Here is a 23,204-nt window from a genome sequence, read left to right as displayed (position 1 = left end):
GGATTGAACCCAGGGCCTCGCGCATGCAAGGCAATCGCTCTACTGCTGAGCCACAACCCCAGGCCACATGATGTTTTTTCAACAAATGAATTGCAAGGAAGATCAAAGAAGATAGAGAAACCTACAGATTAACCCATACCATACCTGTTATTATAATTCTAATTCAAATCTATTTTTTAAATATTGGACAAGCAAGGATATTTGAACTTGATAATTTATAATAATATAAATATTATTAACATTTTAAAAGTCATAATGGTATGGCAGTTGGGTTTTTTGTTATTGTTGTTGTTGTTTTATTTTTGTTATTATTTTTATTTTTTTGGAACCAGGGATTGAACTCAAGTGTCCTTAACCACCAAGCCACATCCCCAGCCTTTTCTTGTATTTTATTTAGAGACAGGATCTCACTGAGTTGTTTAGGGCCTCGCTAGTTGCCGAGGCTGGGTTTGAATTCATGATCCTCCTGCCTCAGTCTCCCAAGTCGCTGAGATTCACACCGAACCCAGCTATTTTTATTTTTATATTTTGCAGTATCAGGCATTGAACCCAAAACCATGTGCATGCTAGACATGCACTCAACCTCTTCTACTACAGAGCTACACTCCATGCTCTTCTCCCTACTTTTTTTATATCTTTGGCATTTTCTCTAAAAAAAAAAAAAAAAGGTTAAACAAGTAAAAGTTTCGAAGTACAGCTTGATGTTCAGTCAGACTTAGAATCAGTGAGGGCTCTGATGATCGCTTTGCAGGGTCAGCCAGCTTATGGCAGCCACAGAAGGGAAGGAGGGTCAGCCTTCTGGGGTTGGGTGTGCCAGCAAACAACATGCTGTTACAGAAGCAGCTGACAACCTCACACATGAGCTGACCACACTAAACAAAGAGATGGCAAGTCTGAACCTGAGACTAAATGTCAAATCGTACACGCTGTGTAGATGTTTAATTGGTCAAGATGGCTCCCAGAACTGTGTAGATGTTTCTTTGTTCAGAACTGGCCCCCAGAACTGCTGCCCCTGTAAGCCACCTTTCTGCTTGCTTATGCCAGCACATGTGATGACTGGAGACTTGTCCAGCCACCTCACCAACTGCCCCAGCAAATGGCCAACACCATGGCTGAGCAGCAGAGGATGTCTGAACAAACAGATGGATATAAGGAAACTGAGGCCTTTCCTGGTGAAAGGAGCAGAAGTGGAAGAATTCAAGGAAACCCATCTGTCCTTGTCACGAGGGACCAGTTGTTCCTCTGCCTGCCCCGCAACTCACTTTTCCCACCTAGACAGTGAGGCTGGTAAAACTCTACTTGTTGTACTGGTACATGCCAATAGTCCCAGCCACTGGGTAGGTTGAGGCAGATGAATTTCCAGTTCCAGATCACCCTCCACCCCCCAAGACCCTGTCTCAAAATAAAAATTAAAAAGTGTGTGTCGGGGGTTGTGGTAGAGTGCTTGCCTAGCACATGTGAGACACTGATGGCGATCCTCAGTACCACATTAAAAAAAATACTATAAAGGTATTGTATCCATCTACAAATTTTTTTTTTAATTTTTAAAAAGGGTTGAGGATGCAACTCACAGATAAACCATCCCTGTGTATAATCCCCTCTACAAAAGAAGAAGAAGAGGAGGAGGAGGAGGAGGAGGAGAAAAGAGAAAGAAACTACCCTGTAGGTTGTTGTGAGTAAAATATCAAACTGGTAACATAGCTTGGGCACACAGTCACATCAGCTGCTCTCATCATCACCATTATCATGTGCCCTTGCTCCATGAATGAAGAGAATGCAGCAGCCTCCCAAGGGCCAAGTGCAACAAATTCTTTGGCACCCTTGCTGGGGACTGGTGGTACAGGGAGAGGAGCCAGCACAGAGTTGTGGTGGTCAGAGAGTGCTCAGTTCATCTGCCAGATCAGCAACAGGCAAGTGCAGACTGGTGTGAGGAGGAAGAGGAGGAGGAGAGAAGGAAAGCAACGAGGAGGAAGAAGACCATGAGGAGAATGGAGAGTTTCCAGCGGAAAAAAAAAAAAACTTTAAGCAGGGTGTGGAGAGGATTCCCCATATCCCTGTTTCTAGAGAAGGCAGGTCACTAGAGAGGGTTTGGATTTGGTGAACCTCTGCAAGATCTGTCTCCATCCAGGGAACTGATACACGGTTCAGGGGGGCATCTGAATCCCAGGACACCTCCCAGAATCTTGCTGGAAGCAGCTCCTGCACCCTGGAACACACACTGCCTGCTGATGGTGAAAGCTCAAGGATTCAGGATAGCATGTAGACCAATCTTAGGACATAGGCTCCAAGTCTGTGTGCTACACTCACTCATCTGGTCTCCAGAAGCAGCCCAGTCAGACACTTCAAGCCTATTAGGCAACACATGTGCTTTTGCCCTAGGGACCTTGTATGCATCCTCAATTTTGGCTGAAACCAGGTGTGCCCATCTGTAACAGGAGCTATGTGATAGACTGTTGGACAGAGAGGCTAGTGAAGGTACAGGATAGAAAGATGGGGGTTGGGGAGAAGGTTACGGAGAAGGTTGGGTGAAAGCAGGAAATGAAGATAGGTTTGTGGGTTTTGCACTTCTCCTAGCAAGATAAACACTGAATGCCTTTTTGAGGAAGAAAGATGTGCTATCATTACAGGAAGGGTGGCCCCAGCTTTGTGATTGGAGGATGTGTGTCCCCAATGGCCAAGCTGTCTTCAGTTTGGAAGACTGTTGTTTCTTGGGAATTTCACTGTCAGTTATTATGGGAGCAGATCAAGAGGAATACCAAGGAAGAGGCAGGGGCAGCAGGAGACTCCAGAACCAAGCCATGGGGGTCCTCAGATGTTGATGACCATCATCTGGGGAACACTGGATAGCAAGTAAGCACCCATTTCCACCCACCCCTGCACCTGAGCGTGTTAAGTGGCCTGTGAACCTATAACTCAGCCTAAATTTAACTTCTCAGAATATTCCTTTTTTTCTTTTACTTTCTTCCTTTCTTTTCTTCTTTCTTTGTTTTTCTTTTTTTTTTAAACTGGTGATTGAGCCCTGGGGCACTCAACCACTGAGTCACATCCCCAGCCTTATTTTGTATTTTATTTAGAGATAGGGTCTCACTGAGTTGCTTAGCACCTTGCATTTGCTGAGGCTGGCTTTGAACCTCCTGCCTCAGCCTCCTGAGCCACTGGGATTACAGGCGTGCATCACCACGCTTGGCTTTATACACAATTCTTAAGGTTAATACTACTGTCGGTACAGAATATATTCAATAGGTATTGATTTCAACGTGACCCTATGGGGTTGTGTTAGTTAGCTCTTTGTTGCTGTGACAATATACTGGAGAAATTATCTAAAAACAAGAAAAGGTTTATTTTGGTTCATGGTTTCAGAGATTTCATTTCATAGTCACTTGGCCCTATCACATTGGTCCTGTGGGAAGCAGAACTTCATGGCAGAAGCACAGGCAGAAAAGAATGAGTTCAGGAAGCAGAGAGAGAGAGAGAAAAAGAGAGAAATGCTATTTTCATGTCTTTATTTATTTATTTGTTAGTACCAGGGATTTAACCCAGAGGTACTGTCCCACTGAGCCACATCCATAACCCCTTTTTTTAAAAAAAAACTATTTTTTGGTTAGACACAATACCTTTATTTTGTTTATTTAATTATTTTTATGTGGTGTTGAGGATCGAACCCAGGGCCTTGCACATGCTAGGCGAGCACTCTGCCACTGAGTCACAACCCCAGCACCCCCCCAACCCTTTTTATTTGTTATTTTTGAGACCTGGTCTTACTAAATTGATTAGGGTCTCACTAAGATGTCAAGGCTGACCTAGAACCTGCAATGCTCCTGCCTAAGCCTCCCTCTCTGCCCCTAGTCAGTGGGATTACAGGTGCTGCCATCACATCCGAACTTTCCATCATATTCTTGCAATATACTGGAAATCAGCATAGTGGTTAGATCTGCTACAACAAGAAGTTGAAGAAGAAACCTGTTTCTACCACTGACTTGTCTGCCTTTTTCTTGTTTCAATATAGCATAGGTGAGCAATTGGAGAAGTTGCTCACTTTCCTTCATAGTGGCAAAATTTTCTATCCTGGGCCTGCCTCAATAGCCCCAGCAGTTGGAAGCTGAGAGTATGGCATGTTCCAAGGCCCTTTGGTGGAAGGCAGTATAACTGACACAGAGTTTAGAACACAAAGGGTTTGTGCTGTTTGCTGAGTTTGGAGAGGCTGGTGGGAAGTGATTCCTCAGGACTTGAAAGCCAAAGAAAATATTTTGGTATAGTCTAAGAACAATGGGAATCTGCAAAATAATTTTAAGCAGGAGGATGACCCTTTTTTATTTGCTTGCTTGTTTGTTATTGGTGCTGGGATGCAACTCAGGGGTTAAGCATGTGCTCTACTACTGAGCTATACTCCCATTGCTTAAATTAGATTTTTAAAAGAGGGATAGGTAGTAAGGTGCAGTGGCACATACCTATAATCCAGCAGCTTGGGAGGTTGAGAGAGGAGGATTTTAAGTTCAAAGCCAGTCTCACCAACCTAGTGAGATTCTGTCTCTAAAGAAAAAATAAAGAAGGAAGGAAGGAAGGAAGGAAGGAAGGAAGGAAGGAAGGAAGGAAGGAAGGAAGGAAGGAAGAAAACATAGAATATAAATATGTATGTATATGGGCTTTGGATATGTGGCTCAGTGGTAAAACACCCCTGGGTTTAATCCCTGGTATGAAGAAGAAGAAAAATGAGAAGAAGAAGGAGAAGGAGAAGGAGAAAAGAAAGAAATGGTATGGCTTTTCTGTTGGAAATGGAATTGAGGCAAGGAGACCATGAGGAAAAGAGCAATAAAGATGGCCTCAACTGGGGGAAAAGGAGAAGGTACAGAGAAGAGGCACTTGGGAGATATTTCAATGTTGAGCCAGTAGGATGTGTTTGAGCATGGGGATTGAACCCAGGGGTACTCTACCACTGAGCTACACCCAAGCCCTTTATATTTTTAATTTAAGATGGAATCTTGCTAAGTTGCAGAGGCTGACCTTGAATTTACCATTCTCCTGCCTTAACCTCCTCAGTAGCTAGGATTACAGGCATGCACCACCATGCCCCTGAACCAGCAGGATTAGGAAATGCCATGATTGGTTAAAGGGGAGATAGTGAGGAGGCAACAGAGATTAACATGGCCCTGCACAACTGATTGGCATTCCTCCTAGACAGGAGGCACTGGGAAACATCAAGTGCATAGTACCTAAAACACCTCCACCTTGGAAACACTTCCTCCTTGTAGCTTGGGACCTCCACCCCTTAGGAGAAGTTTGCTCGTTTCCTTTTTAGAGGGCCTTCTTGCATCAGTCCTTATGCACTGATCACCTGAGAATGTTTCAAAAAATGGAGCAACTCCAGAGAGTGTCAGTATTTAGAGCAGAATCTTGAGAGTCTGAGGGCAAGGAACAGGAGAAGGTCTTTGGGGATGGAGTTTGGACCAAGCTCTCAAGTGATGGGATTTCAACAAGAATGCACACCCCTTTGACATGTGTGTGTCTGTGCACATGTATATAGCTGGAAGCTTCCTGAAGGAAGCAGCCTGGGTGAGGAACCAGGGTAGAAATAGGGTGGGGCTCTCCAGGAAACGAAGAGAACTAAGCAGAACCATTAAAACCTCAAGATAAAACTGGCGTAGACACAGATCCCATGTGCCAGGCTTTCCCTTAGGACTCATGCTTTCAACCTGACTTCCACATTCAGGTAGGAGGGATCCTGGCCAGCAGGTCAGCCAGCAGCTCTTGAAGGAAGGTGCTGGAGTGGGAGCTCTGCTGCCTTGGAAATTATTTCATTTCCTTCCATCCAAATAGCTGAGTCCCTGACCCACCCTAGATGCTTGCTTAGTCCTCATCCCAAATGTACCTCCCTATGAGTCCTGGGCAGGTACAAAAATCTCCTTAGGAGGAAGCCCTTTCCTGAAGCTGCATGAGGATAATAAGGAGGGATGTTATGATAGTTCTCAGTTGCTGGCTACAGTCCCCAGGGGATGGACATGGGGTTATGATTGGTAGGGAAGAGAGATCCAGAGACTACCTATCTCCTTCCCTACACACCACCTACCTGACCCAGCATTGGAAATCCAGAGCCCAAAGTACCGTGGTCACAGAGAGACATCCAGCATTCCAGGTGTCCTGGGAAGGGTGCAGGCGGTAGCTGGTGCGCTGTGGACTCAAGATCTCTATGGGGACGCTCTCTGGGAGAACTACCCCAGACTCTGCTTAGAGAGTAAGCCCTAGAGGCAGTAGGGGTGCTGTCAAGCCTTCTGGGTCAACCCTTGGGAGGAGTGCAGTGTTGGTAGCAGTGAGGGACCTAGGAAGACCGCGATGGGAGGCAAGTAGGCGAACAGGTCCTCCTAGCCCGCGGGGGCGCCCTTTGCCGGGGGTGGGGGTGAGGGGAGGGAGGCGGCAGGGCGGGAAGGCAGTGGAGGCCCCTGGCGGTTGTGCTGCCACTTGGTGATACTCCGTGTCGCCATCTCAGGGTCTCTTGACTAAATTCCACTCCTCGCGGGGTCACGACGCTGGTTGGCCTGAATCAAGATTCGAGACCCAATCGTCGCCTTTTCCCTCTCTCTGGCTCTTGAGATCGTCACCTCTGCTTTGCGCAACATGCAGCCTGAGGGCCTCGAGGGTCCCCACGTGCTCTGCCCGTGGCCTCTGCTGCGTTCGTTTTTTCTGCCCCTGCTGCTGCTGCTGCTGCCCCCAAACCCTGTAACCGGCACTGAGATCACTCCCGGTACCACCGACACCCCGACCATTCTAGACGCTCCCAACTCTGGGACCACGCCAGTCACCTCCAGCACCCCAGGCCTGCGAGAGCGCGCGCTGGCCCTAATGCGGGATTTCCCGCTGGTGGACGGGTAAGTGCCACATGGGGGCGAGCGCACCCCTAGGCCAGGAAAGGTTCCAAGCATGCAAGGTTAGCAAGAAGGCCCCCTCACACCTAATGTGGATGTCCACTCTCCAACTTTTCTGGGTGCCCTGCTCTTCTCTACCATTCCCCCTCTGGTGGGAAACCCCCAGCCCAGGCCTCAAGGGACCTCAATATAGTCTGGTAGGGTAAAGGACACCCCCTCCTCCAGATCCCCTGCCTTGCCAGGAAGCCTAAAGGGCCCACCCATCTGTCCCTGACCTGACCTTGTCTTGATGTCCCTCCAGCCACAATGATCTGCCCCTGATCCTGAGGCAGTTTCACAAGAATGGACTAAAGGATGTCAACCTGCACAATTTCAGTGATGGCCAGACCAGCCTGGACAGGCTTAGAGATGGCCTCGTGGGTGCTCAGGTATCACAGGGACACTCAGGGTACCACAGCATGGCTTTTGGGACTTTGGGGAGGAGAGGCAGCTCCAGAGATCCCAAGTTTGTCATGTGGGTACTCAGTTACTATAGCAACTCAAGAAGTGCCATGAAGCATGTTGGGTGGAGGGTTGTATATCTGTCATCCCAGCTACTGAGGAGGCTGAGGCAAGAGGATCACAAGTTCAAGGTCAGCATAAGCAACTTAGACCTTGTCTCAAAATAAAAAGTAAAAAGGACTGAGAATGTAGCTCAATGCTAAAGATCCCCTGGGTTTAATCTTCAATACCAGGAAAAAAAAAGTGTTATGATGTGGAATCAGGGTCTACAGGGGCTACGGTGAGCCAGTTTGATTGGTATGAAGGTACCACAGAAGGAACAGTGCATTCTGTGTGGCCTCTGGGCCCACTAAGTGTTGTGTTAGCCATGGAGGCCCAAGGAGCTCCAAAGTAGCCCTTGCCCAAACCAACCCCTGACCCTACCCCCAGTTCTGGTCAGCCTACGTTCCATGCCAGACCCAAGACCAGGATGCTGTGCGTCTCACACTGGAGCAGATTGACCTCATTCATCGCATGTGTGCTTCCTATTCTGAGTTGGAGCTTGTGACCTCTGTGAAAGGTAGGTGAAGTAATAGGTGATGTTAGGGATTTGATTGAGCTACTTTAACTCCTAAAAGTAATCACCTGATCTCTCTCCCCCCAGCTCTGAACAGCACCAAGAAATTGGCCTGCCTCATTGGTGTGGAAGGTGGCCACTCACTGGACAACAGCCTCTCCATCTTGCGTACTTTCTATGTGCTGGGAGTACGCTACCTGACGCTCACCCACACCTGCAACACACCCTGGTAAGCACAGTACAGACGGTGGAGGTCTGTCTGCCCCAGGTCACACCAAGGGCCCAGAGCAAACTTTACCCCTAGGAGCTGGCACTTACCCTGGAATGGGGAGGGAAGCTGGTATCGTTGGGTTCACAGAGCAAGATTAGACCGTAGCAGGGCTCTCCCTCTGCCTGATACAACCCATCCTGGGTCCTTGGTTTTTCTTCAGGGAGTTGCAAGGTAGAGAGTTTAGTAGAGGCTCTAGGTTCTTGTGACCGAAACATGGCCACCAGTCAGACTATCTCTTGGTAATCCTGCAGGGCAGAGAGCTCGTCTAAGGATATCCACTTCTTCTACAGCAATGTCAGCGGTCTAACCAGCTTTGGTGAGGTAAGGATCCCAGTTCATACTCCACCCCACACAAATGTACATGCCCCATCTTTCCCTACAGACAAATGCAGGCATGCATGCACCCTTGACACTTGCCTCCCTTCCTGTACCTGCAGAAGGTGATAGCAGAAATGAATCGCTTGGGCATGATGGTAGACTTGTCTCATGTCTCTGACGCTGTGGCCCGGAAGGTTCTGGAATTGTCACGGGCACCTGTTATATTCTCCCACTCTGCAGCCAGGAGTGTGTGCAAGAGTGATCGGAATGTTCCTGATGATATTCTGCAGCTTCTGGTGAGAAACTACCCAGGCCCTGGGTAGTTCAAACAAGAGGTTTGAACCAGGAGCCCTTGATCCCTCAGATTCCTCAGACCCTGGGCTGATCCACAGACCCATAGTCCATAGCCCTTGAACTCTTGAACAGGGGTGGGAGACTTTTAGGTCATAAATATTTCTCGACCCCTTAACCTCAGAGCCAAGACATGCCCACCCAAACCATAGCTAAGATTCTCCTATTCACAAAAACCAGAGAGGTGAAGTCTCCTCTGGTTTCTGAAGCCAGAGCTGGACATCTTCCTCATAGGGGCTAGAGGGTGGGCAGGCATGCTGTTGTGCCAGGGATCAAGCTGAGTGTCCATTTGACTATCCTTGCAGAAGAAGAATGGTGGCATTGTGATGGTGACCTTTTCTATAGGCGTGCTACAGTGCAACCTGTTAGCCAACGTGTCCACTGTAGCAGGTGAGTTTACCCTCAACACTTCTAGGCTCTCTCTTTTTTGTGGGTGCTGTGGATAGAACCCCAGTGTACTTTACCATTGAGTTACATCCCCAGTCCTTTTTTTGTTTTTGAGACAGAATCTCACTAAATTGCTAAGGCTGACCTTAAACTTGCATGCCTCTGCTTCAGCCTGCAGAGTTGCTGGGATTACGGGCATGTGACATCACACCTTGTACTCCCCAGGTTCTCTAAACAGCTCTGATTTGGACCTGAGGCTCAGAGGGTACCTTGGCATGGCCCCAGTGGTTTGGCTAAAATCCCCCAATGTCTACCTTGGGGCTTTGCAGAACCACAGCCAGAGTCCATGCTGATATGCTGAAGGATATAAGGGAGGTGGTCAGACATAGACCTAGGTGCCCACCATCTTCACATCTGAGGGATACCAAAACACCCTGTTCCTGCCTCTGCTTAGGTCTTCGGGATCTTTGTCAAGTGTTCTCTTTGTCCCTTTCTTATACTCCATACCCCTGGAAAGGTGCACCTAATAGGTTCTCAAGGAGACTAGAGGCAGGGTAAATCTAGATGAGAAATGGCCTATATGGCTTCACTCAGAACCTGAAGTCCAATCTAGAGCCAGCTGGGATCAGTTGATAAAATCTCAGGGCCTTCAGGAACCTATATGCTACAAGTTAAAGACTACAAGAAGAGGATTAGCAGAGTCTAGCTCTGTGGGCACCCCTGCCCTGGAAGCTTCACACTGCAGACTCTCTATCTCCCCAGATCACTTTGACCACATCAAGACAGTCATTGGATCCAAGTTCATTGGGATTGGTGGAGACTATGATGGTGCCAGCCAGTGAGTACTTTCCAGTGGCTTTTCTGTGGGACCTTTACAGTCACTATGCCTACCACATCATGTTCCATATGGCCTTTAGGCCTTGCCCACCTCACATCTACCCACTCTTCATTCCCAGGGTCTGCTTCCTGAACCCCACTGACTGTTTTCAGCTCAATGACCCTATTCTAAAGTGTCATATTTGGCTAAACTCCCAGACAGCTCATCTACTCAGCACATGCACCCACCCCCACCTCTACAAATCCACTCCCTCTGAGTGGACTATCAGCAAGGTCTCGCATGGGCTGGCCATCTTCTCTGCCCAGTTCTGGTTCTGGGAAGTTTTTCTTCTTTTTAAATGGAAGGGACACATGCAGATCTTTTTTTTTTTATTTTTATTTATTTATTTTTTAGTTGTAGATGGACATAATACGTTTATTTTATTTATTTATTTTTATGTGGTGCTGAGGCTAGAACCCAGTGCCTCACACATGCTAGGCAAGCGCTTTACCATTGAGCTACAACCCCAGACCCAATCATACAAATCTTAATCATACAGTTCAGTGGGATTTGGCAAATATTCAAATATTCCTCTAAGGGATGAAGAGTGGGGCAAATCTCTGTTGCCAACTCCTTACTGCCCAAATCTAATCAGAGCTGGGGTGCAGTAACCTAGGACACATAGGGCTAGGATTCTGAGGCCTTTCTGCTGGTGGCCACACAGATTCCCTCAGGGGCTGGAGGATGTGTCCACATACCCACTGCTGATAGAGGAGTTGCTGAATCGGGGCTGGAGGGACGAAGAGCTTCAAGGTGTTCTTCGAGGAAATCTGCTACGGGTCTTTGGAGAAGTAGAACAGGTATGCTGAGCTGGGTAAGGAGTGGTCCAGGGTTCTGAAAATGTATTGGGGGGGGGTCTGGGGGAGTTGCTAACCACCAACTTCCATATCTAGGTACAGGAGGAAAGCAAGTGGCAAAGCCCCCTGGAGGACAGTATCCCAGATGAGCAGGTGGGCAGCCCATGCCGATCCATCCTCTCAAGACTGCGTCAGAAACAGTATTTGGCTCCAGACCAGAAACTAACCAAGATCCCCACACGTCAAACATCCAGATTATCACGCAAGTGGTCACTCTCAAAATCTTCCTCCTACAAGGTCCCAGGTCTCACAGTTGTTGCCGCCTTCCCAGTCCTCATTCTATGGCTCTAGTGACCCAGTTAGTCCTGCCAGATTTTACTCTGGCAGCTTGGATACCCCAGAGCACCCCCACTTTGGCATAAACATTTCCTGGAAATAAATGTTTTGGACATGGAATCGCATGTGAGTGTCCTCTGTAGTAGAGTCTAGTGGCATAGGCTCCCTGGGCTGATGATCATTAGGGGACCCTGCATTTCAGTCACCAGTTGCTCAAGGAATGCCTGTTGGTAGTAGCCTCAGGTGACTGAGGGGGTTGAGCTCAGTACTAGATAGTGTGCAGATCTTGCTCAGGAGGGTGGACCCTATTCCAGGTTTCCTCTGAGTAGCTCATCTCTATCGACATATGAATCCACTGACCACCCCTAGAGGATCTCTTAGGAAATTCTGCTTCAGATTCTCAAGAAGGGAACCTACCTAGATCATGAATAATATTTGTTCCTCTTTGTACAGAGTTCCCAGTTCTCACAGATTTCCTTTCCAAAAGGCACTAGCATCTACCCCCTGATGAATCTTACCCCCAGGCCCTTAATGATAACTAATAGCAACTGTAATAATAAGAGCTAATACTAACAACTAATAGAAAATAATATATGACGATAATAGAGAGTAATAAAAATAGTTACCATTGCTAGTAGCCTATGTAGACCTCATGACTGAGCAATTTTGCTCCAGATATATATTCAGCAGGAAAGCATGGATACATTCCCCCAAAAGGCATATGAATTTATATTTATAGTAGCAGTATTCATTCAAACTGCATTTCAGAATCAAACTGTGAGGACCTTAGTAGACACTTCATAGAATTAGACATACAATTGATCAAATATATGAAAAAATGTTCAACATGTCTAGCAATTAGAAAATGCAAATCAAAACTACACTGAGATTTCATCTCACTCCAGTCAGAATGATAATTGTTAAGAATACAAACTAGGGGCTGGGGTTGTGGCTCAGCGGTAGAGCACTCGCCCCACATGTGCAAGGCCCTAGGTTCAATCCTCAGCACCACATAAAAATAAATAAATAAAATAAAGGTATTATGTCCAACTACAACTAAAAAAAAAAAAAGAATACAAACTATAGGGCTGGGTTCTAGCTCAGTGGTAGAGTTCTTGCCTAGTATGTGTGAGGGACTGGGTTTGATTTTCAACACCACATATAAGTAAATAAAAGTAAAGGTTCATCAACAACTAAAAAAAGTATTTAAAAAAAAGAATACAAGCAACAATAAATGGTGGCAAGGAAGTAGGGGAAAGGGTATACTCATACACTGCAAACTAGTGTAACCACTAAGGAAAGCAATATGGAGATTCCTCAGAAAACTTGGAATGGAACCACCATTTGACTCAGTTATTCCATTCCTCAGTCTATACCCAAAGGACTTAAAATCAGCATACCACAGTTATGCAGCCACATCAATGTTTAGAGCAGCCCAATTCACAATTAGTAAACTATGGAACCAACCTAGGTGCCCTTCAACAGATGAATGGATATAGAAAATGTGGCGTATGTACACAGTGGAATATTACTTAGCCTTAAAGAAAAATGAAATTATTGCATTTGCTGGTAAATGGATGGTGCTGGAGAATATCATGCTAAGAAAAATAAGTCGATCCCAAAGAACCAAAGGCTGGATGTTTTCTCTGATATGCGGATGCTAATTCACAATAAGGAGGGGATAGGGAAGAATAGAGGTATTTTAGATTAGACAGAGGGGAGTGAAGGGAAGGGAGCGATTATGGGAGTAAGAAGAATAGCTGAATGACTCAGACATTATTATCCTATGTGCATGTATGATTATTGGTGTAATTCTACATCATATACAACCAGAAGAATGAGAAATTATACTCCATTTATGTATGATGTGTCAAAATGTATTCTACTAGGGTTGGGAGCGGTCGCAGACGCCTGTAATCCCAGCAGTTTGGGAGGCTGACAGGAGGATTGTGAGTTCCAAGCCAGCCTCAGCAACAGCGAGACACTAAGCAACTCAGTTAGACCCTGTCTCTAAATAAAATGTAAAAAGGTTGAGGATATGCCTCAGTGGTTAAGCACCCCTGGGTTCAATCCCCAGTACCCCCCCAAAAAAAGTAGTTGTTTTGTTGGGCATGGCAGGGCACACCTGTAATCCCAGTGATGCTGGAGATGCTGGAGGCTGAGGCAAGAGGATCCAAGTTTGAGATCAGTCTCAGGAATTTAGTGAGACACTGTCTCAAAATAAAAAATAAAAAAGGGCTGAGGATATATCTCAGTGATAGGGGGCTCCTGGGTTCAATCCCCAGTACCACAAAAAAAAAAATATTTTAAAAAAATCACATTAACTTGAGAAGCAAAAATAAAAGTGACTGGGAATATAGCTCAGTGATGGAGCACTTGCCTAGCATGCATGGGTTCAATTCCCAATACTGCAAAAAAACAAATAAAACCTTGATAGCTGAATTTACAACAGAAATAATGGAAGCCCACACAAAGTAAACTATCTTTAACACAGAGAATGAAAAAAATTATTAATGTTCAATTCTATGTAAAAATATTCTTCAAAAAATGAAGGAAGCCAGGCGTAGTGGCACACACCTGTAATCCCAGCACTCCAGAGGCTGAGTCAAGAGAATCACAAGTTCAAAGCCAGCCTCAGCAATGACAAGGCGCTAAGCAACTCAGTGAGACCCTGTCTCTAAATAAAATCCACAATGCCAAGAAAAAAAAAAAGGAAAATACACTGGTACATAATGCGTGTCCATAATTCCAGCTACTAGGAGGCTAAAGCAGGAGGACTTCAAGTTCCAGGCCAGTGCATGGTAATTTAGCAAGATCCTATTGAAAACAAAATTAAAAAGGGCTGGGGATGTAGCTCACTGCCCACCCCTGAGTTTACACAGAAGAATGTTTTGTACAGAAACAAAATTCAACTCTAAAGGCTACAATAACATGGTCTCCCATAAAAATCGTTTGTTTGTTTATTTATTTATTTATTACCGGAATTGAGCCCAGGGCTGCTTAATCACTGAACCACATCCCCAGTCCCTTTCTATATATTTTATTTAGAGACAGGGTCTCAACATGTTGCTGAGGCTGGCTTTGAACTCCTTATCCTCCTCTACCTCAGCCTCCCGAGCCTCTGGGATTACAGGCGCCTGCCACGGCACCCAGCTTCATTTTTATTTTTACGGTCTGTAGAGAATACGTGAAAACATACAGATCCAGGACTAGGGATGTATGTAACTCAGTGATGAAGACCAGCATTGTGAGGCCCTGGGTTCAGTCCCTAGTACTGCAAAACAAACACCATACAGATCCAGTTCATTTTTCTGAGCAGCAGCATAGAATTTCATAGAATGTTTGACCCTCAAGGACAAGGCACAACCTGGCAGCTGAACCCCGACGTGGCTCTGGCTTGAGTTGAAATTAGGCCGATTCCTGGGTCCTTACCCAGTTCCCGTATCGCTAGAGGAAGCCCTCCAGGCCCAGGGGGGCGCCCTCCTAGTTGGGGAGAGAGCGCTGCGGTGCCCCCTGGCGACTCCGCTTCACAGCACAAAGGATCCCAGCACGCGGGTGCCAGAGTAGCGACCTCAAACGAGGCTGCATCCACCTGAATCTACGGTCGGTACTCAGTCTTTGCCCCCTGCCCTTCACTCGCCCCTCCCAGGCATCTCGTTCATCACGCCTACCCCCTCCCCCCCACACACACACCATTCCGTGGATCATGTTCCCCCTTGGCCTGGAAGGTCCCTGGGCGCCCCACCCGCGGACTCTGCTATGTCTGCCGTTCCTGCTCTTTCTGCTTCTGCTGCCTCCGCAGCCATTAACCCGCTCCCAGACCACGCTGGGCAACCCCAACGCCTCAACCGCCTCGGGCACTCCCAGTGCCCCAACCCCTCCAGGCACCCCTGTCTCCCCACCCACACCGGGCACCCCCAGTGTCCCGGGCCTACGAGAGCGCGCTAGGACCCTGATGAGTGACTTCCGGCTTGTGGATGGGTATGTAGGTGACTTCCTGGGAAAGACTAGGGGCTGAGCACACCCCTAGGCAGGGTAGGTTCTGAGCATGCAGGGCTAGGGAGCAGTCCCTCTCACACCACCCCTGGAGGGTCTCTCAGCCTTTCTCCATTGGGGTGGGTGTCCTCTACCCTATTACCCCATTACTCTCTCCAGTCAGACCTCAGGGATCTCCATATTGTATGTGTGATGGAGCTTGGGGGTGGTGAGGGAGGGTAGGCACAAGCATGTTGCTATGTCCTGCTTGTGTCCCCATTCTGATCTCCTTTTTTTAATTAATTAATTAATATATTTTTTTAGTTGTAGTTGGACACATTACCCTTATTCATTTATTTTTATGTGGTGCTGAGGATGGAACCCAGGGCTTCCCACGTGCTAGGCGAGTACTCTACCACTGAGCCACAACCCCAGCCCCATTCTGATCTCCTTTTGACCCTACTAGCCACAATGACCTACCTCTGCTCCTGAGACAGCTTTTCCAGAACAGGCTGCAAGATGTGAATCTGCGCAATTTCAGCCGTGGCCAGACCAGCCTGGACAGGCTTAGAGAAGGCTTTGTGGGTGCTCAGGTACCATAGGGACACACACACAGTACCAGCATGGCTGCTGGAGAATGTTGGGATTAGAGAAACCTGGGGGTGGGGGCAGATTTTGGGTGACTAGGTACATAGGCATGCAGTGAGCCATAAGGTGAATGTTAGAGAGTGTAGAGGCCAAGACAGATAAGCTGCATGGGTGCCTAGATTCTTTGGAGATAGGTTGGAAATGACCAGAGAATCCCTGGTGAGCGTGGGGATTGCTGGAATCATAAAGGATGGTTAATTGGCCTGGGTCATTTGCATACATGGGAATTAGTCCATGATGTATCATGAGTCCAATTTAGTCATTGGCAGAAAGCTTATTTGTTAGTCATCAAAGTACCATGGGGTCATGTGGTATCTCACTTGGGGTCACAAACCCAAGCGGGTGCTGTGGGGACTGAGGCAGGCCTAGGGCAATGGAGACCATCCTGGGCTCATTCTGTACCCACTGTACTAGTTCTGGTCAGCCTACATCCCATGCCAGACCCAGGACCAGGATGCCATACGCCATTCCCTGGAGCAGATTGATGTCATTCGCCGCATGTGTGACTCCTATTCTGAACTGGAACTTGTGACCTCAGCTGAAGGTGGGCTGGTAGATGGAGGGATAGTCCAGGGATTATTCCAGTGATTGTCCCTGGGCTCTGAGCACTTGACTCTCCATCCTTTTCTAGGTCTGAACAACACTAAAACACTGGCTTGCCTTATTGGTGTGGAGGGTGGCCACTCACTGGACAGCAGCCTCTCTGTATTGCGCACTTTCTATCTGCTGGGAGTTCGCTACCTGACTCTCACCTTCATTTGCAGTACACCTTGGTGAGCACTCTGCTTGATTAGGGAGGGAAAACTGCTTCATTACTGGGATGGGCCTGACCAGAGGTGAGGATAAAGTGGTCCACAGAGGAAGGCTATACTCCCAGCAGGTCCTGGGTCTTCACTTGTTCTGGAGGTAGGATGGATGGATAGACAGAGGGCATCCATTCTGATGGCCAAGGTATGACCAGCTAGATTGTTCTGCCCTGGCTGTCCTACAGGGCAGAGAGTTCCACCAAGTTCAGATACCACTTCTACACCAACATCAGTGGGTTGACAAGCTTTGGTGAGGTGAGGACTCTTGTTCCATACCCTATCCCACCTTCCCTACTGATTTGTATACACACCTCTGCATCCGACACCCCATCCTTCTCTCCCCCAAACCCAATTATCCCTGCAGAAAGTGGTAGAGGAAATGAACCGCTTAGGCATGATGATAGACTTGTCCTACGCCTCGGATACCTTGGTGAGGCGGACCCTGGAGGTGTCAAGGGCTCCCGTGATCTTCTCCCACTCAGCCGCCAGGACTGTATGCAACAATTTGCTAAATGTTGCTGATGATATACTGCAGCTTCTGGTGAGTGCCCACCCAGCCCTCACACCCAGAGCTTCATCAAAAGGAATGTTTCATCTAAAGATTCTTGATCCTGAACAACAACAAAAAAAGCTGTTGGCCCAGGTCTCACATACCCTTGTACCCAAAGGTGGTTAACCCTCCTTCATCTCTGAAACCCAAGGCCAAATCAGTTGTACCCAGAGACCCACAAAGCCAGAAAGGGGAAGTACCTGCCAACTCCTGAAGCTAGGACAGAGTGCTGACCTACCAGGGCCTTCACAGCATGGGAAGTGTGCCATCAGGCCAGACGGGCTGAACTAAGTGTGCCTTTGTTTATCCCTGTAGAAGAAGAATGGTGGCATCGTGATGGTAACTCTGTCCATGGGGGTGCTACAGTGCAACCTGTTAGCTAACGTGTCTACCGTTGCAGGTGAGCTCTACTCTGTGCAACTCTGGCTTGGACTGTGGTTGTGGGGTCTCTCAGGAAAGATCCAGCAGTCTAGCACATGTTGGGCAATGGCAGACCTTTCAACAACCCAGAGGCAGCAAACTCATCTCCCTAGTCAGTGCTGTTGGGTTTGATATCTCTGCTTGAGCCTCACTTTTACTCTCAATTCTCTCTCATTTCCCACATCTCTGAGCAGGACAGGCAGAGCTCCTACTGGGTTCTCAAGGAACCCAGAGGTAGGAAGAAGTTCAAAGTGGTGGCTCTCAGGTCTGCTCCAGGCCTAGTGTTTGGTCTGTAGCCACTCCAGGACTTACGACTGACCCTGAGCTCTATGAGGTCAGCTGCCATGATCTGGAATTCTGTGGACAGAGTCAAAGCTTCTTCAGATCAGGGCTGGTCCCAGGTTCCAACTCCAGCCTAAACTGCCCATCATCAACCTTCACCTTCTAGATCACTTTGACCACATCAGGAAAGTCATTGGGTCTGAGTTCATTGGGATTGGCGGAAATTATGATGGATCTGGCCGGTGAGTTCTTCCCCTGGACTTGGCCTGGGCTGGGGTACAGAAGGGAGTCCTTTAGACTTAATTCCACATCCAGGACCTGTTTTCTAGGTTGGCCCTGTCCTTCCTGTGACCCAGTGGACCCATTTCAGGTGGTCACACTTGTTAAGTACTCCCCCAGCAGACCACTGTGGGCTGACCATCTGCTTGGCCTCTAGGGCTTCAGAACTCCAGTCTTGAAGGCACTTCCAAAGTTGCATTCACAAGCTGGAAGAACTTAACCTTCAGTTTTAGTCATTTGTGACTAGGGCTGGTAGGACTCCAGGTCCTAAACCAGGATTGAAGCCAAGGTCCCACAGCTGACTGGTAGGTGGCTACACAGGTTTCCTCAAGGGCTGGAGGATGTATCCACATACCCAGTGCTGATAGAAGAGTTGTTGAGACGAGGTTGGAGTGAGGAAGAGCTTCAAGGTGTACTTCGAGAAAATCTACTGCGTGTCTTCAGACAAGTAGAACAGGTATGCTGAGTTGGACAATAGGATGGTCGGTTCAATGGTTTAAGCAGGTCAGGAGGCTGCTGTGGGGATACATGGCTGCTGACTCTCTCACTCTAGATCAGAGAGGAAAGCAGTGGACAGAGCCCTGTGGAGGCTGAGTTTCTAGACAGGCAGCTGAGCAGGTCCTGCCACTCCTACCTCCTGCCTCAGCCTCTGAATAAACACATGGCTACACACCCAGAGAAGACCAACTGGCCAAGTAGTCAGGTCCTGCAGAAGCCCTCAAAAGCTTCTCCACATCCAATTCCAGGCCTTGTGGCTATTGCTGTCTTCCCAGTCCTCATCCTCTGGCTTTGGTGATCTGGCCAGTATCCCCCAGAAATCACTGTGCAAAGTTCCACAAGTTCCCAGTCCTTGTTACTCTGTCCCCAGAATGTGGTGAAAATAAAATTTGAGACTTGGAGCCACGTGTGAGTGTCCTTTCTTCATGGTGGGTGTAGGGTCAGGCAGGTTCTTGATTGGTGAGGGGACCTGTGGCCTATACATTCAGCTGCTCAAGGAGAGGGGTTCCCACTCACCTCCAGTCTTGTTTCTCAGGAAGGACAGAGGAGCTCACTGGACTCTTCTTGTGCTGAAAACCTGAGCCCAGAGAATGTCACAAAGGAATTGAGTTTAGTGGGTGTTATTGTGTGTGAATTCCCCTCTTCCTCTGAAAGTTTCAATTTGTTTAAGAAGCTGATCTGATATTATTTACTTTTTATAAATTTGGTTTGGTTTGGTTTAGTTTGGTACTGGGATTGAACCCAGGACCTCTTTATCACTGAGCTATATCCCCAGACCTTTTTTATTTTTATTTTAAGACAGGGTCTCGCTGTGTTGCTGAGGCCTCAAACTTGTGTTCCTCCTGCCTCAGCATTTCAAATTGCTGGGATTACAGACATAAGCTGGTAGTATTTATAAACAGGAACTTGTTTGATATTAGTGGAAAAAATTATTTATAAATATGTCAGCTTTTTCAGATACGGTCCTCTGATTTTCTTTACTTATTTATTGAATTTTGGTGCTGGGCGTTGGTACCCAGGTCTTCACACATGCTAGGCTCTAGCACTGAGCTATATTTCCAGTACTAAATACTGTTGATTGTTGTTTTAAGTCAACATGTCTTGGGGGTGATTTGTATGTAGGTTGATCACTGAAATAATGCTATTTTTCTTTTTTTAAAATTTTTTGTTGTATATGGACACAATACTTTTATTTATTTATTTTTATGTGGTGCTAAGGATTGAACCCAGTGCCTTACACATGCTGGCAAGTCCTCTATCACTGACCTACAATTGCAGCCTCATGAAATAATGCTATTTTTCATACCTTGTATTCCTGCATGCTCTTTTTATGTTTTGTTTCATATTGCTAATATTCACTTACCTTTTTAAATGTTTATTATGCTAATTAAAAATTTTTTTTGGTACTGGGGATTGAACACAGGGGTGCTTTGCCACTAAGCACATCTCCAGCCCTTTTTTCCTTAATTTTTATTTTGAGATAAGATCTCACTAAGTTGCTTAGGGCCTCACTAAGTTGCTGAGGTCGTCCTTGAACTTGTGATCCTCCTATCTTAGCCTCCCATGTCTCTAGGATTATAGGTATGCACTACAGAACCTGCCCTAATTTAAAATTTTTTATCATGTACTCCAGAAATCTTCCTGATAGATTTTTTTTTTAATGTCTGTATTCACCAAATGTCTTTTTTTTGTAAGGGCTGGGGACTGAGACTTGAACCCAGTCTGAAGCTTGAACTCTACCACTTGGCTATATCCCCGCTCCTTTTCATTTTATTTTTTTTAAATTTTGAGACAGGGGAGCCAGACACAGTGATGCACACCTGTAATCCCAGCAGCTTTGGAGGCTGAGACAGGAGGATCGAAAGTTCAAAGCCAGCCTCAGAAACAGCAAGGTGCTAAGCTATTCAGTGAGATCCTGCTTCTAAATAAAATAGAAAATAGAGCTGTGGTTGTGGATTAGTTGTTAAATTACCCTGAGTTCAATCCCCGGTTTCTCCCCACCAAAAAAAAAAAAAAAAATTTTTTTTTTTTTTTTTTTTTTTTTTTTTTTTTAGCAGAGAATGTCACGGAGGAATTGAGTAGCCTCCTGAATTGGCCAGGCCAGCCTCAACATTTTGATCCTGCTGCCTCAGTCTCCCTAATAGATTACAGGCATGTACCACTGTGCCTAGCTCTTTAAATATCTTTAGAATTTGCCTGTGAAGTTATTTTTCCTGAGAGGAATCTGATGGTACAGGCTGCTTGGTTAGTCAGTGATATGGATGAAGTTGTTTACCAGTTGCAGAGTTCCCCAGAGTCCCCTCTAAGGTTATTGGTTGGGCTATAGTGTCCTGTCTGTTCCACACAGCACCTGACCCCACTCTGAGGCTGCAGATGTGTGGGACAAAATTGGAAACCATTGTAGAACATTAGGGAGGACCAACGGGGCACCTATTCACATATATATATATTTTTGTGCCAGGGATTGAACCCACTTAACCACTGAGCCACATTCCCGCCCCTTTTTATTTTTTTATTTTGAGACAGTTCTTACTAGTTTGCATAGTCCTGCTAGGTTGTTGAGGCTGGCTTAGAACCTATGGTCCTCCTGACTCAGCCTCCTGAACCTCTGGGATTACAGGTGTGGGCCACAAGGATCAGCTACCTATTCATTCTTTACTCAGAAAATGAATTACTGGCTGGGATTGTGGCTCAGTGGTAGAGAACTTGCCTCTGATGTGTGAGGCACTGGGTTCAATTCTCAATACCACATATAAAATAAATGAATAAAATAAAGGTCCATCAACAACTTTAAAAATATGAGTTGGGGGGCTGGGGTTGTGGTTCAGCAATAGAACCCTAGCCTAGCACGTGCAAGGCCCTGGGTTCAATCCTCAGCACTACATAAAAAAATAAATAAATAAATAGGGGCTGAGGTTGTAGTACCGTGGTAGCATGCTTGTCTAGCATGTGTGAGGCACTGGTTTTGATCCTCAGTACCACATATAAATAAATAAGATAAAATTATTAAAATAAATAAATTAAATAAATAAATAAGGGTATTGGGTCAACAACAAATATATATATATATATATATATATATATATATATATATATTTGTGTGTGTGTGTGTGTATACCCCAAGGGTGGTGGTTTACATCTATAATCTCATATAATCTCAGCTACTCTCAGCTACTCAGGAGGCTGAAGCAGAGGATTATATGTTTGAGGCCAGCCAGCCTGGGCTATTTAGTGAGACCTTGTCTCAAAAAAAAAAAAAAAAAAGGTTTGGGGATGTAACTCAGTGGTAGATCACCACAAAAGTTGGGACCAGGTCCTGGAGATACAAGGGTGATGGGACTGACGGGGTCCTGTCCTTGTGAAGTCCATAGTCTAGTTGACACGACTAACATTAATAAGAAGATCTCACCAACACATTTCTGGAATGGGTACCATGATGGGAACGTGCCCAGGGGAATGCAATCCGTGTAGGAGGTGGGTGAAGGGAGTATTTGAGAAGCCTTGGGGCTGTCCCAAAGTGGCAAATGGGGCTGGGGCTGGGTGGTAGGTAAGGAGGAGTTTGGCCAGTGAGGGTGGGAGCAGAGCCTAGGGAGGCAGTTCCCCCCAGAGGGAACAGTGGGTGATGTCTAGAAGATCCTTGAGTCAGCAGGTGAGATTTTGAAGGGCTGTTGCGCGGCAGGAGGAGGGCGAGGTGGTGGGTGGGAGGCTTCTGTAGAGGTAAGCGGGATGGTTAGAGCAGGGCTTTGTCAGCTAAGAGCCAAGCTAGGGGTTTCTCTGCAGAAGGAGCTCTTTCACCCTCTCCTGAGAGCGCAGGGGAGGAGTGAGCAGGGGAAGGGTCCAGTTAGAAGGTAGCGGAGGATGGTATAAGGGGCGGAAGGTCAAGTCGAAAGGCGCCACTCGCGATGGCCATGAGGAGGGGTCAGTAGCCGTAGGATCAGGGTCGCCCTGCAAGGCGATGAGACTCAGATTCTGCTCCAGAGCTGGAAAGTGAGGGGCGGTGGCAATCAGAAGGCGCAGAGCCTGAGGTTGACAGATGTTCTTAGGGACACAGAAGGGAGAAGAATGGAGATAGACAAGAAGATGGGCTCTGGGTTTTTCTGATAGAAGGAGAAGGGTGCAAGTGGACAGGAGGGTCCAGAAAGATAAAGATGCTAAAGGAAAGCCAACTGGGTAAGTTATCTGAGGAAGTGGAGTAGAAAGTGTGTGGGGGGAGCAAAGAAGTAAACGACTCTGGTGAAGGAACCCTGAGGAGGTAAGACAGTAAAAAAAGAAAATAAAATGAAAGAACCAGACTAATAACCCAGTGTGCTATCCCAAAGTGGCAAATGGGGCTGGGGCGGGGGGGTGGTGCTCCTTCCTACGGCGAAAGTTGCAGCCTCCAGGCAAGGACTCATTCCCAGAAGGTTCCAATAGGAGAGGCTATAGCGAAGGGGCACCGCGGAAAAGCGGGAAACTGATGATGTTAATGGGGTGTGTTATCAGGGGATGTCTGGAG

At 46.9% G+C, this 23,204-nt stretch overlaps 2 protein-coding genes across 2 annotated transcripts; both read left to right on the top strand.

The window, feature by feature from the left end:
• Nucleotides 1-7,224: 7,224 nt before the first annotated feature.
• On the top strand, nt 7,225-11,266 carry LOC143383131 (dipeptidase 2-like). The gene is made up of 9 exons (XM_076837464.2): nt 7,225-7,285; nt 7,788-7,917; nt 8,002-8,143; nt 8,437-8,506; nt 8,623-8,799; nt 9,160-9,244; nt 10,004-10,079; nt 10,783-10,918; nt 11,012-11,266. Exons 2-9 carry the CDS (start codon nt 7,872-7,874, stop codon nt 11,264-11,266), a joined length of 987 nt encoding a protein of 328 aa, XP_076693579.2. The 5' UTR covers nt 7,225-7,285; nt 7,788-7,871.
• Nucleotides 11,267-14,957: 3,691 nt separating this feature from the next.
• On the top strand, nt 14,958-19,007 carry Dpep3 (dipeptidase 3). Its single transcript, XM_076837577.2, has 10 exons — nt 14,958-15,232; nt 15,693-15,819; nt 16,289-16,418; nt 16,506-16,647; nt 16,866-16,935; nt 17,045-17,221; nt 17,546-17,630; nt 18,099-18,174; nt 18,533-18,668; nt 18,765-19,007. Exons 1-10 carry the CDS (start codon nt 14,958-14,960, stop codon nt 19,005-19,007), a joined length of 1,461 nt encoding a protein of 486 aa, XP_076693692.2.
• The last annotated feature ends 4,197 nt before the right edge of the window (nt 19,008-23,204 follow it).

Source organism: Callospermophilus lateralis, chromosome 18 (genome assembly GCF_048772815.1).
Source record: "Callospermophilus lateralis isolate mCalLat2 chromosome 18, mCalLat2.hap1, whole genome shotgun sequence".
NCBI classification, from domain to species: Eukaryota; Metazoa; Chordata; class Mammalia; order Rodentia; family Sciuridae; genus Callospermophilus; species Callospermophilus lateralis.
The sequence above is the reverse complement of the archived record's forward strand: the minus strand, read 5'-3'. Positions and strand labels throughout refer to the sequence as shown.

Coding starts and splice junctions, on each gene's coding strand:
- Dpep3 (XM_076837577.2), top strand. CDS start 14,958: ATGTTCCCCCTTGGCCTGGAAGGTCCCTGGGCGCCCCACCCGCGGACT. Junction 16,936..17,044: donor GGTTGACAAGCTTTGGTGAG/GTGAGGACTCTT, acceptor TTATCCCTGCAG/AAAGTGGTAGAGGAAATGAA. Junction 18,669..18,764: donor TCTTCAGACAAGTAGAACAG/GTATGCTGAGTT, acceptor CTCTCACTCTAG/ATCAGAGAGGAAAGCAGTGG.
- LOC143383131 (XM_076837464.2), top strand. CDS start 7,872: ATGTGTGCTTCCTATTCTGAGTTGGAGCTTGTGACCTCTGTGAAAG. Junction 8,144..8,436: donor CACACCTGCAACACACCCTG/GTAAGCACAGTA, acceptor GTAATCCTGCAG/GGCAGAGAGCTCGTCTAAGG. Junction 8,507..8,622: donor GTCTAACCAGCTTTGGTGAG/GTAAGGATCCCA, acceptor CTGTACCTGCAG/AAGGTGATAGCAGAAATGAA.